Source organism: Saimiri boliviensis, chromosome 9 (genome assembly GCF_048565385.1).
Source record: "Saimiri boliviensis isolate mSaiBol1 chromosome 9, mSaiBol1.pri, whole genome shotgun sequence".
Classification (NCBI taxonomy): domain Eukaryota; kingdom Metazoa; phylum Chordata; class Mammalia; order Primates; family Cebidae; genus Saimiri; species Saimiri boliviensis.
In genome coordinates this window covers 100,857,108-100,878,489 of record NC_133457.1, presented here as the reverse complement: position 1 = coordinate 100,878,489, position 21,382 = coordinate 100,857,108, and the positions used below count along the sequence as shown (strand labels likewise).

Below are 21,382 nucleotides of genomic sequence, written 5' to 3'. Positions count from 1 at the left end.
TGTCAGATAGACTCAGTCATTCCCATTTTCCACGGTGATTACTCACGAAGCTAGAAGCAGTTCTCCAAGAGTCGCGGATCTCTCTCTCTCCCCCACCCTCTTTCAAAAACAAAACAAAACAAAACAAAACAAAAAAAAAACCACACACACACACAAGGAAAACATGCTAAACAGTCTTTGCTCAGTTATTGGTACTTTTTATTTGGGTGTATAGCTGTGTACATGGGATTGAGAACACAGAGTTTTTTTCTGCTAGATACTCAACAACTAAGACATAGCTTGAGGTTCTTGAGGGTATTATTGCCTTTCTGTTTTTGGCATGCCCCTTTGTGCTCATGTCAGGAGCTAAGGGCTTTACACAATGCCTCATGGTCATGGTCACATCATTCTAAGGAAGGAGAATTCATGCATACAGTGACAGATGCTTCCCAAAAAGCTCATCAGAATATGTGGCTCTGTATTCTATGACTGAGATTTTCATTCAGGCTTGAGTGATTTTCTCCAATCTTTCTAAATAATTGCTAAAGAAACCTCTGGATATTCTGTTAGATCGAAGCTGTAATATGGTCTGTTTAGAAAGACATCATTATAAATAGTTCCTCAAAAGGTTAGGTCAATCTTTAAATCTTTTTGAGTTTTTTTTGTTTTTGTTTTTGTTTTTGTTTTTTTTGAGACGGAGTCTTGCTCTGTTGCCCAGGCTTCAGTACAGTGGCACTATCTCGGCTCACTGCACCTTTGCCTCCCTGGTTTGAATGGTTCTCCTGACTCAGCCTCCTGAGTAGCTGGGACTACAGGCCTGTGCCACCATGCCTGGCTGATTTTTGGTTTTTTGTTTTGTTTTGTTTTGCTTTTTGAAACAGAGTCTTGCTCTGTATCCCAGGCTGGAATGCAGTGGCACGATCTTGGCTCACTGCAACCTCTGCCTCTCGGGTTGCAGTTCAAGCAATTCTCCTGCCTCAGGCTCCTGAATAGCTGAGATTACAGGTGCATGCCACCATGTCCAGCTAATTTTTGTATTTTTAGTAGAGACAGGGTTTCACCATGTTGGCCAGGCTGGACTTGAACTCCTGACCTCATGATCTGCCCACCTCAGCCTCTCAAAATGCTGGGAATACAGGCATGAGCCACTGCACCTGGCCATTTAAATCTTATATTACAAAATACTAAATTTGGTATTTTTTCTACGGTTTTCTAGACCCTTTTTTCTAGTTTTCTAATTTCAGAAAGGGAAGTACATGCTCATTGTAGGTAATATGAAGAAAATTATAATTACCCATAACCTCTCTATGCAGAAACAGCTGCTATTGTTAATGTTTTTGTCTTTTGTTTATGAGACAGGATCTCACTTTGCACCTAGGCTGGAGTGTAGTGATGTGATCTCAGCTCACTGCAGCCTCAACCTCCCAGGCTTAAGTGATCCTCCTGCCTCAGCTCCTCAAATAGCTGGGACTATAAGCATGCACCACCATGCCTGGCTAATTGTTTTTGCATTTTTTGTAGAGATGGTGTTTCGCCATGTTGCCTATGCTGGTCCTGAACTACTGAGCTCAAGTGATCTGCCCACCGCCTTCCAAAGTGCTAGCATTATAGGCAGAGCCACAACGCCTGGTCTTTTTTAATGCATATTTTAATGTAGCCAAGGTCAAACTGTAAGGACTATTTTGTATCCTACTTTCTTTTCCCTCTTTTTCCCTCTTACAACCATATCATATCTTAAGCTGGAATGTAGAAGTTTTTTTGTTTTTTTTTTGACCCAAAGTTTTAACAGAATTTCCTCAACATTTAATTTTTTTTATGTTGGCTTATTCATTTTATAAATCTGTATCAAGCACCTGATTTATATCAGGCCCTGTGGTATATTTGGAGGAAGGTACGAGTTGAATCAGGAACTAGAAACTCACTGGCTGGCCATTTATATCCTATTAAAACCATCTGTCCTAATCCATTAGGGGGCCCTTCCTTTTGCTTCTTGTAGTCTATCTGTAAATTAAACACAATTATTAGTCTGAAGAAGTCCTCAGACATTTCATGGGGCTAGTGGGAGCCATAGAACACTATGCTCCTTTTAATCAATAGCAATATTCCTAGGAAATGTGCTGCCCAGTCCCATCTACACAGTATCTTAGTTGTCTTTCCATGCCGTGACTGCATCAGACTTTTTGTGAATTCAGTTTCTTATTAGGAATAATACATTAGACTATGGTCTCTACCATTCTCTTGCCCATTCTCAGTGGCATCTGCAGTCTCTCTATGATTGGTAATCTGTTGTGACATTACTGCCACCTTTAGAAAGACAAGGGCTGTTCATTCATAACCTTATTTCTCCAAAAGCTTTTGGCTTCTAGATCACTGCTGTCCAGTAGGAGTTTCTACAGCAATGGAAATGTTCTGTGTCCGTACTGCCCAAGAGTAGAGTATGAGCACTTGAGATATGGCTAATGTAACTGAGAAACCAAGATTTTTATTGTATTGAATTTAAACCTAAATTGTACATAGGGCTAATACCTACCATACTGGATAGTGGAGCTCTAGGTAGTCCCAGTGGGATCTACTAGTTTCACTTAAGGAGTAGATAGTTTGTTTCTTTGGGTGTTTGAACCACACTGGGCTGTGGCTTTTTTATTTTTTTTTTTTTTGAGACGGAGTTTCGCTGTTGTTGCACAGGCTGGAGTACAATGGCTCAATCTTGGCTTACCACAACCTCCGCCTCCCAGGTTCAAGCAATTCTCCCGCCTCAGCCTCCCAAGTAGCTGGGATTACAGGCATGCACCACCATGCCTGGCTAATTTTGTATTTTTAGTAGACATGGGGGGAACAGGGGTTTCTCCATGTTGGTCAGGCTGGTCTCCAACTCCCAACATCAGGTGATCCGCCTCTCGGCCTCCCAAAGTGCTAGGAATATAGGTGTGACCTACCATGCCTGTCCTGGGCTGTGTTTTTTAACCTCTCTGTTTTGTCCTGCCAGTGTAGTTGATTGGATCTTGAAGAACTATTTCTTTTTTTTTTTTTTTTGAGATGAATCTCACTCTGTTACCCAGGCTGGAGCGCAGTGGCTCAATACTGGCTCACTGCAACCTCCGCCTCCCAGGTTCAAGCAATTCTCTTGCCTCAGCCTCTCGAGTACCTGGGATTGCAGGCACCTGCCTCCATGTCCAGCTAATTTTTGTAGTTTTTTATTAGAGACAGGTTTCACCATGTTGGCTAGGCTGGTCTCGAACTCCTGACCTCAGGTGATACACTCACCTCAGCCTCCCAGAGTGCTGGGATTACAGGCATAAGCCACCATGCCCAGCCCCAAAGAATTATTTCTAGGAGGATCTTGTTGAAGGGGAATGGGACTACTTAGTATTTCCTTGGGATCAGATATCTAGGTATCTCTGGAGAGGGAGTTTTTGGGAAGCTGTTAGGAACCTTCTGGAAGTCACTGTAGAGATAGAATAAATAGTAATGATAAATCAGTTTCTACATAATGGGAGACTTTTTTCAGGAAAGGGGTTATGCTTTGTGAAAAATCAAATAGAAGTTTTATTTTCTTCCCAAATACATTACTTGTTACCTTTTTTTGTTTTTTTTTTTTTTGGAGATAGAGTCTCGCTCTGTCACCCAGGCTGGAGTGTGGTGGCGCGATCTTGGCTCACTGCAACCTCTGCCTCCCGGGCTCAAGCAATTCTCCTGCTTCAGCCTCCCTAGTAGCTGAGATTACAGATGCACACCACCATGCCTGGCTCATTTTTATATTTTTAGTAGAGACAGGGTTTCACCATGTTGGCCAGGCTGCCCACAAACTTCTGACCTCAGGTGATTGGCCTTCCTCGGCCTCCCAAAGTGTTGGTATTACAGACGTGAGCCACTGCCCCTTTTTTATACTCTTATGACTTGGAATTCTGGCACATGGAATGCTACGGAAATGCTTCTGAATTATTGCCATTGATTTTTTTTTTCTCAATCAGTCATTATTATAATCCTTTTTAGAAGATTGGTGAATTCTCCTTGGATTTTTTGACTGTGTTTTACTTTTTAAATGATTCAGTGACTTATCCTTTTTCCCTGTCAGTGATTTCATAGGATGCAACAGATAGGCCAGTGTATTAAGAGCTTTGTTTTGTCTTTCTTTCCCTCCTTCAGTGACATTGCCTTTCTTCTCTGTTAGATTTCAAGACTTCCATTTCTGATCCATCCATGTCTTTGTCCTCTTCCTAATCCTTTCTTTAATTCCCAGTTCTGGGCACCCTCACACCTGGTCTCCTTCACCCTTCTCTACATTGGCCTCCAACTCCCTTCCTCCCAGCTACTTTGTATGTTCAAGGTGTGCTTCCAGACTGTGATCCATGTTTTACCCTCTTCCTACACATTCTCACTGCTCTCCTTAGGTGCGAAGGCAAGAAGTTACAAGCTTGCTAGAAAACTAAACCCCTTCCCTTTATCTTCCCAGTAAGCTACTAAAGCATAATCTCACTTCTGAAGATTTAACCTTTATTAACACATGTTCATAACCCACCCTGCCTCTGAAATCTTCTGATGAGAACCATTTCAGTTTTATGGCAACCAAGAGGATGTACATGCACAGCTTTCACTGTGAACTGAATTTGCTGCACATGTGGGGAAACCATGTGGGAAAACTGACTGTAAGCCGGGCGCGGTGGCTCAAGCCTGTAATCCCAGCACTTTGGGAGGCCGAGGCGGGTGGATCACGAGGTCGAGAGATCCAGACCATTCTGGTCAACATGGTGAAACCCCGTCTCTACTAAAAATACAAAAAATTAGCTGGGCATGGTGGCATGTGCCTGTAATCCCAGCTACTCAGGAGGCTGAGGCAGGAGAATTGCCTGAACCCAGGAGGCGGAGGTTGCGGTGAGCCGAGATCGCGCCATTGCACTCCAGCCTGGGTAACAAGAGCGAAACTCCGTCTCAAAAAAAAAAAAGAAAAGAAAACTGACTGTGTTTTCTGTCTTCTGTTGACAGAATGGTACACGAAACTTCCAGGACTTTGACTGTCAGGTAAGGACTGTACAAGCAACAAGGAGGCTCTGTACAGGATCTCTGCAGTATTTCCTTTTCTGTGGTGGTGGTCTTGTAGAAGTGGATCTCTTATTATAGCTAATAATGAGTTCTTACTGTTGGTTTGGTCATTGGATCAAGTTCATTTAAAATGATTTGCAGTCATTGGCCATGGGCACAGTGGCTCATACCTGTAATTCCAGCACTTTGAGAGGCTGAGGCAGGCAGATCATTTGAGGTCAGGAGTTTGAGACCAGCCGGCCAACATGGTGAAATCTCATCTCTACTGAAAATACAAAAACTAGCCAAGCATGGTGGTGCACACTTGTAATCCCAGCTACTCGGGAGGCTGAGGCAAGAGAATCGCTTGAACTCTGGAGGTGGAGGTTGCAGTGAGTCGAGATTATGCCACTGCACTCCAGCCTGGGCAACAAGGTGAGACTCCATCTCCAAAAAATAAATAAATAAATAACAATTATTTGCTATCATGTTCAGAAATTGCCTGCCAGGTACCTGTTTTATGATTGTAGGTTACTGGATAGAGCTGTCTCTTTGTGATTAAGGTATCTTTTCCTCACATGATACTGGAAACTGCATTTGTCACAGGTGGTAAATGGAGGGTTGCTCCCTTACCGCAGAGAAGATAGGAGAGGGGCAGATGGAGGATAGATTTCTTGACAGTAAAACGTTTCCCTAAAAGAAAAGGCTAAATTGTTGTGAATACAATATGCAGATTTCTCCTGGGTTTCTGTTTGGAAATGAAAAATTCAACTTGACTCATTAGTATTTTCCTAAATGAAAGTATTCTTCCTAGTCTGCTTTTGCATCAGCTCTGTTGCCAGTTTGAAAATCAATAAAATGAACCAGCAGTTCTCCATCTACTAACTTTATCTGTTGGCTGGTCCTGAAAGAAATGGGACTAAGGGCTGGGCACAGTGGCTCACGCCTACAATCCCAACAGTCTGATAGGCTGAGGCTGGTCAATCACCTGAAGTCAAGAGTTTGAGACCAGTCTGGCCAATGTGGTGAAACCCTGTCTCTAATAAAAATACAAAAATTAGCTGGGCATGGTGGCACATGCCTGTAATCCTAGCTACTCAAGAGGCTGAAGTGGGAAGATTGCTTGAACCTGGGAGACAGAGGTTGTAGTGAACTGAGATAACACCAGTGCACTTCAGCTGGGACAACAGAGTGAGACTCTGTCTAAAAAAAAAAAAAAAAATTAGAAAAAAAAAAAACCCATGGGAGTAAGAAATAAGTACATGGAAATGGAAACCTTATAAGCTGGGCAGCCTGACCCTCTTACTTTTGGGATAGTTGCGATAGCAGTAACAAAAGTGATATGAAGTAGACCCAGATGATACTAGCAGGAAAGGAGGGTGCTGGCAACGTCCTAGCTTCCAGCATTTGGCCAATCTGTATACCCACCGGCAAACAGTTATTTTCAGATATGTGTTTTATCTTAAGTACAGTGGAATCTCTAAGCATTAGCATCAGAAGAAAGAACTATTATAAGCAAACCAGTTAAAATAATTTTGAGTACCTACTACAGGCTACCTACTAAACATATAGTATCTCCAATATTTAGAGCAACATTACTAGATGGTTTTTCTTATTCCTGTTTTAGAGGTCAAGAAATTAAGAATTAAGTTTTATAACTTAACATTGAATGGTTGGGATTGAAAAACCCCAGCTGGGTACTGTGGCTGATGCCTGTAATCCCAGCATTTTGGGAAGCCAAGGCGGGTGAATCACCTGAGGTCAGGAGTTTGAGACCAACCTGGCTAACATGGTGAAGCCCCGTTTCTACTAAAAATATAAAAAAGTAGCCAAGCGTTGTGGTGCGTGCCTATAGTCTCCGCTACTTGGGAGGCTGAGGCAGGAGAATTGCTGGAACCTGGGAGGCGGAGGTTGCAGTGAGCTGAGATGGCGCCATTGCACTCCAGTGTAGGCAACAAGACGGAAATTCCATCTCAAAAAAAAAAAAAGAAAAAGAAAAATTATGTTCTTCCGGAATCCATTGCCCATTCTTTCCCACCTGGACGTGTCCAGAACTGAAATGTTGTAAGGAATTAGTTGCCCCTAAAGCTGAGGTTTCTTGCAGAACAAGTGAGACTCACCTTGGAAGAGTCAGGCTCATAGTACAGTTATAGATTTCTGAATCTCAGTCCCAAATACCTCTTGTAATAACTATTTGGTACTTTATATATACAAGATAATCAGCCTAGTGAGTCATTCACTGTAGGCGATGGTTCCTTTCCTCTAAAACAAGAAGTTACATTATTTTTTAATAAATAGTGACAGTCAAGTTTGGGTTTGGTTGTTTTTAATTTGATCTAACTTCAGTTATGGTTTGGATCCTAGGTTAACCAGTAGAGCTTGATTACTATTAGTATTTCATATAATTTACCAAGAAGGAAAACATTTGAGAGAGGGTGACAGTAAAATTCAAGGTGAGGAACTCCAGAAATAGTGTATGTATACATTTATGCTCCTGCCCCAAAGTGTAGAAGTATTAATTTTCATCAAAGTCAGCACCTTCTCCCACAGTAAGAAAATTAGAATATAAAAGATTACATACTTGTTACAAAATAAATGAGAAAACACCAAAAAGTAAATAAATAAAAATCACCTGTTATTTCACCAGTGTTACTATTTTGGCATATATCATTTGAGATTTTTTCCATACATAAATATAATTGTAGATAAGAAATTGAGTTTTAGAAATATAATTATGAATCACTTTTTAATATTAAGGATCAAAAATAGTCTGGCAAAAATTCTTGATACTTTGGGTAAAGCTTTAAAATAGTAACGTGTTCTGGCCTTGTGAAATAGAACTTTTAAAATAGTAACATGTTCTGGCCTTGTGAAATAGAACTCAGTTCTGTTACAAATAGGCTGTGGGCTGTGTCTCACTCCTGTAATCCCAGAGCTTTGGGAGACTGATGCAGGAGAATTGCTTGCGCCCAGGAGTTTGAAACCAGCCTGAGCAACATAGGGAGACTCTCCTTCTCTACAAAAAATTAAAAAATAAAAAATTAGCTGAGCATGATGGCATGCACCTGTAGTCCCAGCACTTTGGAAGGCTGAGGTGAGTGAATTGCTTGAGCCCAGGGGTTCAAGACCAGCCTGGGCAACATAGTGAAACCCCAGTCTCTCTCTGTATATATGTATGTGTGTGTGTGTGTGTGTATATATATATATATGTATATATATATTTAGAGATGGGAAATTATATATATATGTATTTAGAGACTGGTCTCACTATGTTGAGTTTATATGTATACGTATGTGTGTATGTATATATACAGATATACACAAACTATATAGATATATTACAGATAACTACAACATCTGTCCCAACACTCTCTAATATACATATATATGGTATACATATATATACATATAGTATACATATATTAGAGAGAGAGTATGTTGGGACAGATACTATAGTTTATGTATATGATATATTGCTTTAGATAAATAACACTTACTTTCTGTATAATCAGAAACAAATTTATAAAACTTAGAAAAGCATGAAAATAAAGATTGCTTATAATCCTGCGAGTGGGTCACTTGAGATCAGAAGTTGAAGACCAGCCTGGCCAACATGATGAAACCCCGTCTCCACTAAAAATACAAAAATTAGTCTGGGCACGGTGGCTCACACCTGTAATCCCAGCACTTTGGGAGGCTAAGGCTGGCAGATCACCTGAGGTTGGGAGTTTGAAACCAGCCTGACCAACATAGAGAAACCTCATCTATACTAAAAATACAAAATTAGCTGGGCATGATGATACATGCCTGTAATCCCAGTTATTCAGGAGGCTGAGACAGGAGAATCTCTTGAACCCAGGAGGTGGAGGTTGAGGTGAGCCAAAATCATGCCATTGTACACCAGCCTGGGCAACAAGAGTGAAACTCCATCTCAAGAAAAAAAAAAATTAGCTGGGCATGGTGGCAGGTGCCTGTAGTCCCAGCTACGTGGGAGGCTGAGACAAGAGAATGGCTTGAACCCAGGAGATGGAGGTTGCCCAGATGGCAAACTGGGCAACAAGAGTAAAACTCGGTCTCAAAAAAAAAAAAATTCTGTATAGTAACAAAAACTATACCCAAGGATTGTACAGTAGCCTGTTTATTGGAAACAGTAACAGTTCATACTAATAAACATGTTGACATTTCCTAGAATATGTTGTCATGAAAATATAACTAAACTAGTTCAGACTGGCCAGGGAGAGGAAGAAATAGTAACAGGTATGAAATGATCATGATTTAGCATGATTTAGTTAAGTTTAGAAATAGGGGACAGGTCAGGTCATGTCATTCTGGTGACAATACATTTATTGAAGTCAGAGGACTCAAGAAAAAAGTGAAATATGATTATCAGTGGTAATATCTTAAACTCTTACATTCTTAAAAGGCTTTTTTTTTTCCTTTTAAATGCAGGGTCTCACTGTATCACCCAGCCTGAGGTACAGTGACACAATCATAGCTCACAGTAACCTTAAACTCCTGGGCCAAAGCAATCTTCCTGCTTCAGCCTCCTGAGTAGCTGGGACTACAGGTGCATGCCACCATGCCTGGCTAATTAGAAAATAATAATTTTGGCCAGGTTTGGTGGCTCCTGCCTGTAATCCCAGCACTTTGGGAGGCCAAGGTGGGCAGATCACGAGGTCAGGAGTTCGAGACCAGCCTGGCCAACATGGTGAAACCCCATCTCTACTAAAACTACGGAAATTAGCAGGGTGTGGTGGTAGGTGCCTGTAATCCCAGCTACTCAGGAGGCTGAGGCAGTAGAATTGCTTGAACCCGGGAGGCAGAGGTTGCAGTGAGCCGAGATCGCCTCACTGTACTCCAGCCTGGGTGACAGAGCAAGACTTGATCTCAAGGGGGAAAAAAAAAGACCAGGTGTAGTGGCTCGTATCTGTAATCCCAGCACTTTGGGAGGCCGAGGCAGGCAGATCATGAGGTCGGGAGATCCAGACCATCCTGGCCAACATGATGAAACCCTGTCTCTACTAAAATACAAAAATTAGCTGGGCATGGTGACACGCACCTGTAGTCCCAGCTACTCAGGAGGCTGAGCCAGGAGAATCGCTTGAACCACGAGGAGGAGGTTGCAGTGAGCTGAGATCACGCCACTACTCCAGCCTGGGCTACAGAGGAAGACTCCGTTTCAAAAAAACAAAAAGAAAAAGAAAAAATGTGTATTTTCAGTAGAGAAGGGATCTTGCTGTGTTGCTCAGACTGGTCTTGAACTCCTGGCCTCAAATGATACTCTCACCTTGGCTTCCCGGAGTGCTGGCATGAGTCATCCTGCCTGACCTTAAAAACAACTTCTGTTTAAGACTACATCTTTCATTAGGTGGGAGAGACAGTCCAGAATAGAGAAGTATGTCAAGGACCTTTATGATTTCAGGTTGTTTTGTAAACATGAAGAATTAAAGGGATTATGTTCAAGAAGTACATGATAAATAATTAGAAAGTAATGGGAGAGCAGGGCATAGTGGCTTATCCCTGTAATGCAGCACTTTGGGAGGCTGTGGCAGATAGACCACTTGAGCCCAGGAATTTGAGATCAGCTTGGGCAACATAGGGAGACCCCATCTCCGCAAAAAATTTAAAAATTCGCTGGGTATGGTGGCAGGCATGTGTGCTCCAAGCTACTTGTGAGGCTGAGGTAGGAGGATCGCTTGAGCCTATGAGTTCAAGCTTACAGTGAGCTATGATCATACCACTGGACTCCAGCCTGGGTGACAGTGAGACCCTGTCTCAAAAAAAAAAAACAAAAAAAAAAAAACAGAAAAAAACAAAAACGAAAAGAAAAGAAAGTGCTTGGAGATGGGAGAGATCTATGACCAGAGCCTATCAGATGCTCTGTTAGGCTGTGCCCCTTGTGCACAGACTCATTGTGTAGTCACACTCTAGAATGTTGGGGTGGGAGGTGAGGTAGCTGGAGAAAGGGCCTGTGAAACAGATGAGAGCTGACTAAGGCAAAAAGATAGCAACAACACGTTACTCCCTGCAGTGGTCTGACAATTGAATCAGCTCCTTAGTCAGGGTCTCTGCACATTCATCTTCAGATGGAGTTTCTTTCAAGCTGTTCATTTACAAGGTCACAAAAAATGCACATGCCAGTCACCATGGGGGTGAGTGCTTCCTTTCTTTTTGTTTTTGATTCTGCTAAGAATATTTAAAATCACATACTTTGAAAATGAAGAACTTTGAGACATTGACAACTGGGGGCTCCTCCAAATAGGGAAATGAACAGGGCCTGGGACTTTGGTTGTTACATGATTTGAGGGCATGTTATGGCATGGTAGGGGCTGACATCTCCCTAAAAAGTTGAAATTTTGTAAGGAGCCAATTTTACTTTTGCTTATCATCCAGATTATGAAATGACATCAAAGAAGTAACTTTGAGTAACTTTGCCCTATTCCCCTACTTTTTTTTTGGAGACAGTCTTGCTCTGTTGCCCTGGCTGGAGTGCAGTGGTGTGATACTGGCTCACTGCAACCTCCACCTCCCGGGTTCAAGCAATTCTTCTGCCTCAGCCTCCCAAGTAGCTGGGACTGCAGCACGTACCACCATGCCCGGCTAATTTTTGTATTTTTGGTAGAGACGGGGTTTCACCATGTTGGTCAGGCTGGTCTCAAACTCCTGACCTCATGATCCACCCGCCTTGGCCTCCCTAAGAGCTGGGATTACAGGCGTGAGCTACCACTCCTGGCCTCCTCATCTATGTAAAGTATTGTCTTTTATCCCATCTATTATATCTCTCTTTTTAATATCCTTCTCCTGACCTTTCCTGGAAACTCAATGTCTCATCCCCATTCACATCTTGTATGTACACCACACACACCACCACCACCAATTACCATCAGAACTGATGTGGATGGAGATGAGACATTGAGTTTCCAGGAAAGGTCAGGAGAAGGAGGAAAATCTCTTGAAGCTGGGAGGTGGAGATTGCAGTGAGCCAGGATCAGGCCACTGCACTCCAGCCTGGGTGACAGAGCAAGACTCTGTCTCAAAAAAAAAAAAAAAAAAAAAAAGAAAAGAAAAGAAAAAAGAACTCACAAACTATGTAGTCTAGAGCTATTGAAAAAATTAAGAAAAAGTTAGGTATGTCATGAATGCATAAACTATATGTAGATATTAGTTTATATATAGTTTTTATCATTAACATAAAATATACACAAATCTATTATACAAAGTTAAAACTTATGTACACACTTATAGGTCATACATGTCACTATTTGTGGTTGAGAGAAATGTAAACAAATGTAAAGATACAATATTAAATGTTGCTTTTTTTTTTTTTTTTTTTTTTTTTTTTTTTTTTGAGACTGAGTTTTGTTCTTGTTGCCCAGGCTGGAGTGCAACAGCGCGGTCTTGGCTCCCTGCACCCTCTACCTCCTGTGTTCAAGCGATCCTCCTGCCTCAGCTTCCTGAGTAGCTGGGATTACTGGCACCCGCCACCATGCCCAGCTAATTTTTGCACTTTTTAGTAGAGGTGGGGTTTCGCCATGTTGGCCAGGCTGGTCTGGAATTCCTGACCTCAAGTGATCCACCCGTCTCAGCCTCACAAAATGCTGGGATTACAGGCGTGAGTCACCATGCCTGGCCCTGAACAGGTTTTTAATACAGACAAAGTGCCCTATTCTGGGTTGGGGGAAACTGCCACAAAGGACATATTAGTAAGGAAGAGAAGCGAGTACCAGAATTTAAGGCAGGAAGGGGTGGGCTAACTCTATTTTGTGTAAATGTTGCCAGGTTTCAGGATTGTCCTATGTTTAAAATTGTAAACCCCTAAGCTTTGAAGGGAAATGAAAAACACTAGCTGTCAGTGTTTTGATTGTACAGCAAGAAGGCCTAGGTAATGAGAACCCTTTTTCTGGGTGGGTTTTATCTATGCTTTTCCCTGAAGTCACAAAATACCTTGCCAGTAAGAGACTGCCTTTCCATGGTCTTTTGATATGGACAATGTCCCTGGCCACCAAGAACCCCAGAACTTCAGTATTGACTTCAATGCCAAAGGTATCTAAGTGGTCTACTTGCCCTCAAACACAGTATCTCTTAAGTCTGCCTCTAGATCAAGGGGTCATAAGGATCTTTAAGGTTGATTATACATGGTACTTTATGGAACAGATTGTCAGTGCTATGTAAGAGAATTCCAATAGATAGAACATCATAAAAGTCAGGAAGGATTACATCATTGAAGATGTTATTGTTGTTATAGAAAAGGCCACAGAGGCCAGGTGCAGTGGCTCAGGCCTATAATCCCAGAACTTTGGGAGGCCAAGGCAAGCAGATTGCTTGAGCTCAAAAGTTCAAAGCCAGCTGGGCATGGTGGCTTACTCCTGTAAGCACTTTGGGAGGGCAAATCGGGTAGATCACCTGAGGGTGAGGACTTTGAGACCAGTCTGACCAACATGGTAAAACCCTGCCTCTATTAAAAATACAAAATTAACTAGGCATGGTGATGACACACACCTGTAATTCCAGTCCCTAGGGAGGCTGAAGCAGGAGAATTGCCTGAACCGGGGAGGCGGAGGTTGCAGTGAGCCAAGATCGCATCACTGCACTCCAGCCTGGGTAACAAGAATGAAACCCCATCTCAAAAAAAGAAAAAAAAAAAAAAAAGAAGTTCAAAGCCAGCCTGAGCAACATAGTGAAACCTTGACTCTACAAACAGTATAAAAATTAGCTGAGCATGGTAACATGCACCTATGGCTAAGGTGGGAGAATTGCTTGAGCCCGAGAGGTAGAGAATGCAGTGAGCCGAGGTCACGCTACTGTTTTCCAGCCTGGGTGACAGAATGAGACCCTGTCTCCAAAAAAAAAAAAAAAAAAAGAAAAGACAAGACTCTGAAAGCCATGAAGCCCAAAACAATAAATTCCTGCAGAATAAAACTCTGTATATATGTTGTACATGACTTCACAAGATTTACAACAGAGCCAAACAAGGATCATTAAAAAGATTATGAATATGACGAAAAAAGGTGGGTCGTAGGATGAAGGTTTTCAAGGTTTGGATCTTGGAGAAATTTAAGAGCTAGTAGGTACCACACCAGAGTAATTAGCAGAAGAGAACTTGATGGAGATGAATGCTTCTGAACCAGTGCCAGGCAACGAGGAATATGTAGAAACAGTGCCAGAAGACAAATTGACAGTAGACAGCCTGGCAGAAGAGTTCTAGTTATTTAAGACCTTTTCACTCTTTTATGTCATGAACTATTCCATGATACGCACACTTTAACTAAAGTAAACAGTGTAAGAAGGAATGGTACCATATAGAAACGTTTCTTAAAAAACGAAAACCTAAAAAGTCACACAACTGACCATGTATTTCTGTAAAGTTACATCAAGTATACCTGCCTCTTGTGCCTCTTATTTCACCTTCTCCACCTCTTCCTTCATTGTCACCCTTGAGATGGCAAGACCAACCCATCCTGGTCCTCCTCTTCCTCAGCCTACTCAACAAGATAACGAGGATAAAGATCTTTATGATTATCTACTTCCACTTAATGAATAGCAAATGTATTTTCTCTGCCTTACGATTTTCTTAACATTTTTCTTTTCTTTAGCTTACTTTATTGTAAGAATACAGTATATCAGTGGTCCTCAAGCTTTCTGGCACCAGGGATCAGTTTTGTGGAAGACATTTTTTCCACGTACTTGAGGGGGCAGGAGATGGTTTTGAGATGATTCAAGCACATTACATTTACTGTGCACTTTTTATTATTACATTGTAATATATAATGAAATAACTATGCCATTCACCATAATGTAGAATCGGTGAGAGCCCTGGGCTTGTTTTCCTACAACTAGATGGCCCCATCTGAGGGTGATGGGAGACAGTGATAGGTCATCAGGCCTTAGATTCTTCTAAGGAACGCACAACCTAGATCCTTTGCATGATCAGTTCACAGTAGAGTTTGTACTCCCATGAGAATCTAATGTCACTGCTGATCTGACTGGAGGTGGAGCTCAGGCAGTAATGTAAGCAATGGTTAGCGGCTCTTTTTTTTTTTTTTTGAGACGGTGTTTCACTTTTGTTACCCAGGCTGGAGTGCGGTGGCGTGATCTCGGCTCACCGCAACCTCTGCCTCCTGGGTTCAGGCAATTCTCCTGCCTCAGCCTCCTGAGTAGCTGGGATTACAGGCACGTGCCACCACGCCCAGCTAATTTTTTGTATTTTTAGTAGAGACGGGGTTTCACCATGTTGACCAGGATGGTCTCGATCTCTCGACCTCGTGATCCACCCGCCTCGGCCTCCCAAAGTGCTGGGATTACAGGCTTGAGCCACCGCGCCCGGCCAATTTTTTTTTTTTTTTTTTGAGACGGAGTTTCGCTCTTGTTGCCCAGGCTGGAGTGCAATGGAGCATTCTTGGCTCACCGCAACCTCTGCCTCCTGGGTTCAAGCAATTCTCCTGTCTCAGCCTCCCAAGTAGCTGGGATTACAGGCATGTGCCACCACATCCGGCTAATTTTTTGCATTTTTAGTAGAGACGGGGTTTCACCATGTTGGCCAAGATGGTCTTGATCTCTTGACCTCGTGATCCAGCCTCCTCGGCCTCCCAAAGTGCTGGGATTACAGGTGTGAGCCACCGCGTCCGGCCCATTTTTTGTATTTTTAGTAGAGACGGGGTTTCACCATGTTGACCAGGATGGTCTTGATCTCTTGACCTCGTGATCCACCCGCCTCGGCCTCCCAAAGTGCTGGGATTACAGGCTTAAGCCACCACGCCCGGCCTGGGGAGCGGTTCTTTTTTTTTTTTTTTTTTGAGACGGAGTTTAGCTCTTGTTACCCAGGCTGGAGTGCAATGGCATGATCTCGGCTCACCGCAACCTCCGCCTCCTGGGTTCAAGCAATTCTCCTGCCTCAGCCTCCTGAGTAGCTGGGATTACAGGCACGCGCCACCATGCCCAGCTAATTTTTTGTATTTTTAGTAGAGCCGGGGTTTCACCATGTTGACCAGGATGGTCTCGATCTCTCGACCTCGTGATCCACCCGCTTCGGCCTCCCAAAGTGCTGGGATTACAGGCTTGAGCCACCGCGCCCGGCGGGAGCGGTTCTTAAGACAGATGAAGCTTCACTCTTACTTGCCACTCATCTCCTTCTGTGCGGCCAGGTTCCTAAGAGGACATGGACTGGTACCAGTCTGTGGCCCAGGTGTTGGGGACCCCTGCAGTATATAGCATACAAAATATGTGTTAGCAATTTATGTTATCAGTAAGGCTTCCTATTAATATTAGATTATTAGTTGTTAAGTTTTGGGGGAGTCCTAGCCATTCCTGGTACCCAGCCACCTGCCCAGGGGTGCCCCCTTCTCCAATTCCCCCCACCCCTGTGGCCAGCCCGGCTGGTTTTGTAAGATACTGGGTTGGTGCACAGTGATTTTTTTCTTGTAATTTAAACAGGCCCAGCATTGTTGGTTCTATTTAATGGACACGAGATAACGTTAGAGGTTTTAAAGTGATTAAACGTGCAGACTATGCAAACCAGAAAAAAAAAAAGTTTTGGGGGAGTCAAAAATTATATGCAGATTTTTGACTACACAGTGGGTTGGCACCACCAACCCTTGTGTTGTTTGAGGGTCACCCATATATCTCTGTAAATGTCCTTTTATGTGTGTGACCATGTTTGATAGTTTATTTAGATTATATCCTTTTTTTTTTTTTTTTTTTTGAGACAGCATCTTGCTCTGTCACTTAGGCTGGAGTGGAGTAACAATACTGCAGTGATCATAGTTCACTGCAGCCTTGACCTCTGGACTGTAGCCTTTCTCCTGCCTCAGCCTCCCAAGTAGTTGGGATTACAGGCACATGCTACCACACCTGGCTAATATTTTAATTTTTTTGTAGATATGAGGTCTCGCTATGTTGCCAGGGCTGGTCTTGAACTGGCTCAAGTGATTCTCTCACCTTAGCCTCTCAAAGTGCTAGGATTACTGGTGTGAGCCACCACCGTTGACTAGGTTAAGATCCTTTAGGGGTATAGGGTAGAAACCCACCTAGTAGTTAAACCAGAGGCAATCCAGGGATGTCTCAGAACTTATAAGTACATACAGCTAGGATCAGAAATCTAATGACCCAGCCTTAGATTTATCTATATGTAAAATTGCTATAGGATAGGTACCTCTTACTTTTACTAGAAATTACCAAATTATTCTCCCGGTAGTTGTTCCAGTTTACATGCCTTACCAGCAGTATATGTTGATTCTTGATGGGCACGGTGGCTCATGCCTGTAATCCCAGCACTTTGGGAGGCTGAGACAGGTAGATCACTTGAGGTCAGGAGTTTGAGACCAGCCTGGACAACATAGTGAAACCCATCTTTACTAAAAATATAAAAATTAGTGAGGCCTAGTGGCACGTGCCTGTAGTCCCAGCTACTTGGGAGACTGAGGCAGGAGAATTGCTTGAACCCAGTAGGTGGAGGTTGCAATAAGCCGAGATCACGCCACTGCATTCCAGCCTAGGTGGGCGACAGAGTAAGATTCCATCTCAAAAACAAAAAAGAACAGTATATGTTGGTTCTTATTTATTTCTCTGCATCCTGGATACCACTTGGCATTATCTGAGTTCAAGTTTTTGCCATTCTGGTATGTACGAAGTAGTATTTTATTGAATTTAATTTTCACTTTCCTGTCTGTTTAGTGAAGGTAATGTCTTCCTACTTTTCTATCATAGCACCCTGTTTGTTTCTTTTATAGCACCTATCACAAGCTATTATTATGGGTGGGTTTGTTTCTGTGTTTACTGTCTGCCTCCCTATCTAGAACGTAATCTCTGTGAAGGCTGGGATCACATTTCTCAGGTTTACTGTTTTTTTATTTTTCCCCAAAATAAAAGGGCCATTTATTGAAGAGAACAATTTACTGTCTCTTCACAATGAACAGCATTATCTCTATTATTAGCAGCAATGTAATACCACCTCATTCTTATTATGTATTACAATCATTATGTTTATGTGAATACATATATAAAATACAGACACTGCATGATGACTAAGCAATTTTGGAATAAATCTATAGACTAAGTCACAGCATGCATAATTGTTTATATCTTAACTGCTCATTTATACCCCAACAGATTTTCATTAGGCATGGTGCTAATTTTCAAATGATGTAATAAAAAATCTGGTGGCAGTACTATATTATTTTGCTGACTTACATTTGAGAAAAAAGAAGCTACCTGCTTCATCTATTTTAATATGGTATATCCTGAATCTTATGAGAATACATGTGTAGAAACTTAAAAGATCATACATTTCTCATGAGGAGACATTATTTGATCTGTGTCACTAGAGTGTATTTGCAAAACATTTTAACACTGCAAACATTAGAAATTTGAAGACTGGGCATGGGAAAAGGTTTATTTTCTACTGCAATGATGCTGGAACACTTCTACGAAAGGCCTCTTAGTCATGTCAGTCAGTTGGAGGTAGGACTTTTTCAATGAATTGCTTCACATCCATCATTTCCTGTTGACACGAACTGTGCATCATACCTTCATAGGTTTTAAAGGTCACATTGGCTGGATTCACCAATGTTTTTAGTTTTTCAACCGTAAGAGAGCCAAACATCAGGGGAACTAAAGGGTCACAATCTCCGTGGCACTGAAGAATATAAATATCTCTATTGGTGCCACTGATAGGCCCCTGTGGAAATGATGCCCGAAGTGGAAGCCAGCAACTGAGTGCAGTGACACCCGCCAGTTTCTGCTGCATGATAAGGGCAGTATATAAAGATAAAGCTCCTCCCTGAGAAAATCCTCCCAAAATAATTCTCTTTGAAGGAATGCCATTCTTCACTTCTTGATCCATCAAAGTTTATGTTTTCTGCGGCCTGTTTAATCCCAGGTTCATCCTCCTGTGAATCTGGTGAAAGCCCAATAATATCAAACCATGAAGGCATAATCATGTTCATATTTAATGTGATATTAATGTTAATATTTAATATAAACTAATGAAGGCATAACAGGTGCATGCGGGCAGATATATTTGATATGTGGACTTCTGATACCTGCAAAGTCTTCTGACCATCCGTGCCCAGTATCTCCCAATCCGTGAAGGAAAATCATCGCGACGGTAGCCTTCCGGGCAGCGGGGACGACGGCGGGCAGCTGGGCTTACATGTTATTGCCGCGCGTACATCGGCTCAGCTCACACAGCAAGCGGAAGGAAGAACAGGCGCCTGGCCCTAGCCCAAGGGCGTGCAAGCTGCGAGTTGCGGCCGGCCCCACCGGGCGCACGCTCAGGAGCGGCGCGCTTTCTTCTGCTGGCTCCGCGCGCAGCCCCGCGTCCACTCAGGTTTACTGTTTATTCCCAGCTCAGTACAGTCTGGTATGGAGTGGCATCCAACAGATATTTAATGAATGAACCAAGGTCCAGAAGTGGGTCATTTAATAAGTCTGACGTTATTGTAAGAGAAATACAGAAATAGAAAGTTATTTATCTTCCTCCTATCCAAACCTTACACTTTCTTTTTTTTTTTTTGAGATTGAGTCTCGCTCTTTTGCCCAGGCTGGAGTGCAGTATCTCAGCTCACTGCAACCTCCACCTCCTGGATTCAAGTGATTCTTCCGCCTCAGCCTCCTGAGTAGCTGGGATTACAGGCAGCCACCATCATACCTGGCTAATTTTTGTAGAGAGAGGGTTTCATAATGTTTGCCAGGGTAGTCTTAAACTACTGACTTTAGGTGATCTGCCCACCTCGGGCTCCCAAAGTGCTGGGATTGAGCCATAGCACCTGGCCTATACTTTATTTCATAGCCAGTTCATAGTACCTGACTATAGTCTTCATTTCTTTTGTTCATTTTTCAAGGCTTTGAATAGACTTGACTAGGAGGTATTAGTAATAGAGAATAACAAAAATATGTTATTCCAACACATGGATTGATTTGGTAGGAATGGCTATCAGCTCCAGCCTAGGGCCTGTAATTTGAGATATCCTGATGTCCAATTAGTCCAAGTAGTTGCTCTGTGGCCCACATCAGAGAAGATAACAAAGCTCTGATAAAGTTCATTACTAGATAGGAAATTAAACTGAAAACCCTTTGCCATTTTTGGGATTCTCATTGACAGAATTATTCTTGTCTTACCTAATATAAGATTCTCTGAGATAGATAATAGGCAGCTTCATCAGCAGAAATTTAGTAGGCTAGGTGTGGTAATTTTTTTATTTTTGAGAAATGTAAAACTTGAGAACAACTAGAATAAATCTCAGTTAACTTTTCTGCAGTCCCTTTTTTTCCCACCCAACCACTCTTAGTGTGGCATTTACTCTCAGCAGCTCAGTGCATCCTTTGTCGGCTTTATTCAGTTCCTGAGCTTTGCTCTGGCTGCATCCTTAACTCACTGGCTTGGTTAAGATCTTTTGGGAGTATAGGGTACAAACTCACCCAATATAGCTTAAACCAGAGGCAATCCAGGGATGTCTCAGAACTTACAAGTACACACAGCTAGAAATCAAGAGTAGTGGAAATGCCTATTAAAAGCTCACAAGTTGATTCCTCTTTTCAAGAGAAGAACCAACCTGAAGTTGGAATCTCTTAGTTCCAATTACAAATACCTAGGGAAAGATGCCATCCCACCATGGGCCAGATGCCTCCCTGACTCCAATAAGCTGTGGCCATAAGATTATGTTCTACAAACATGGTAGCCAAGACCCACCCCTGTAACGTGTGGATGACGCAGAAGGGCAGCTCTCAGGGAAGAAGAAATCCTAGGCAGATATACCCATAGGTGTCTAGTGAAATTATCTACTGAAAGCTGAACATGTGTGCAGAAGCGCTGAAGCCTCTGACTTTTTACCCAGCAACTTCTTTATATCTTCCATTTTCTTTTTTCCCCTCAATTCCTACCCAGCTCCTTACCCAATTTGCTGATTTCTTTTCTGTAGCCAATTGTGAATGTATTCTCAACAGATCCCTGGGCTTGTAAGTGAGCTTTGGAGATAACAAGGTGTGTTTTGCTCCCTATTTATTTTTCTGGAAGAATTGGAAAGTAGGAATATTATGTATGCTATAGCATCTCTCTAGTATTCATTTATTTTATTTTTATTTTTTGAGACGAAATCTTGCACTGTCACCGGGCTGGAGTGCAGTAGTACGATCTTGGCTCACTGCAACCACTGCCTCCTGGGTTCAAGTGATTCTCCAGCCTCAGCCCCCGGAGTAGCTGGGATTATGTACATGTGCCACCACGCCTGGCTGGTTTTATTTATTTATTTATTTATTTATTTATTTTTGAGACGGAGTTTTGCTCTTGTTACGCAGGCTGGAGTGCAATGGCGCGATCTCGGCTCACCGCAACCTCCGCCTCCTGGGTTCAGGCAATTCTCCTGCCTCAGCCTCCTGAGTAGCTGGGATT

General features: G+C 42.5%; 1 protein-coding gene and 1 pseudogene across 4 annotated transcripts in view; one reads left to right on the top strand and one right to left on the bottom strand.

Annotated features, from left to right (window-relative positions):
* NDRG3 (NDRG family member 3) overlaps positions 1-21,382 on the top strand; it is a 91,242-nt gene that overhangs the window by 30,590 nt on the left and 39,270 nt on the right. For 3 of the 4 annotated variants that reach the window (XM_074406492.1, XM_039479568.2, XM_074406490.1), the window contains exon 3: positions 4,963-4,998. The exons of the other annotated variant lie outside the window; for it this stretch is intronic. In XM_074406492.1, coding sequence (XP_074262593.1) covers positions 4,963-4,998 — 36 coding nt within the window. The remainder of the gene's footprint in view (positions 1-4,962; positions 4,999-21,382) is intronic. 4 annotated transcript variants of the gene reach the window in all.
* Positions 18,431-18,944, bottom strand: LOC104652028 (acyl-protein thioesterase 1 pseudogene; annotated as a pseudogene).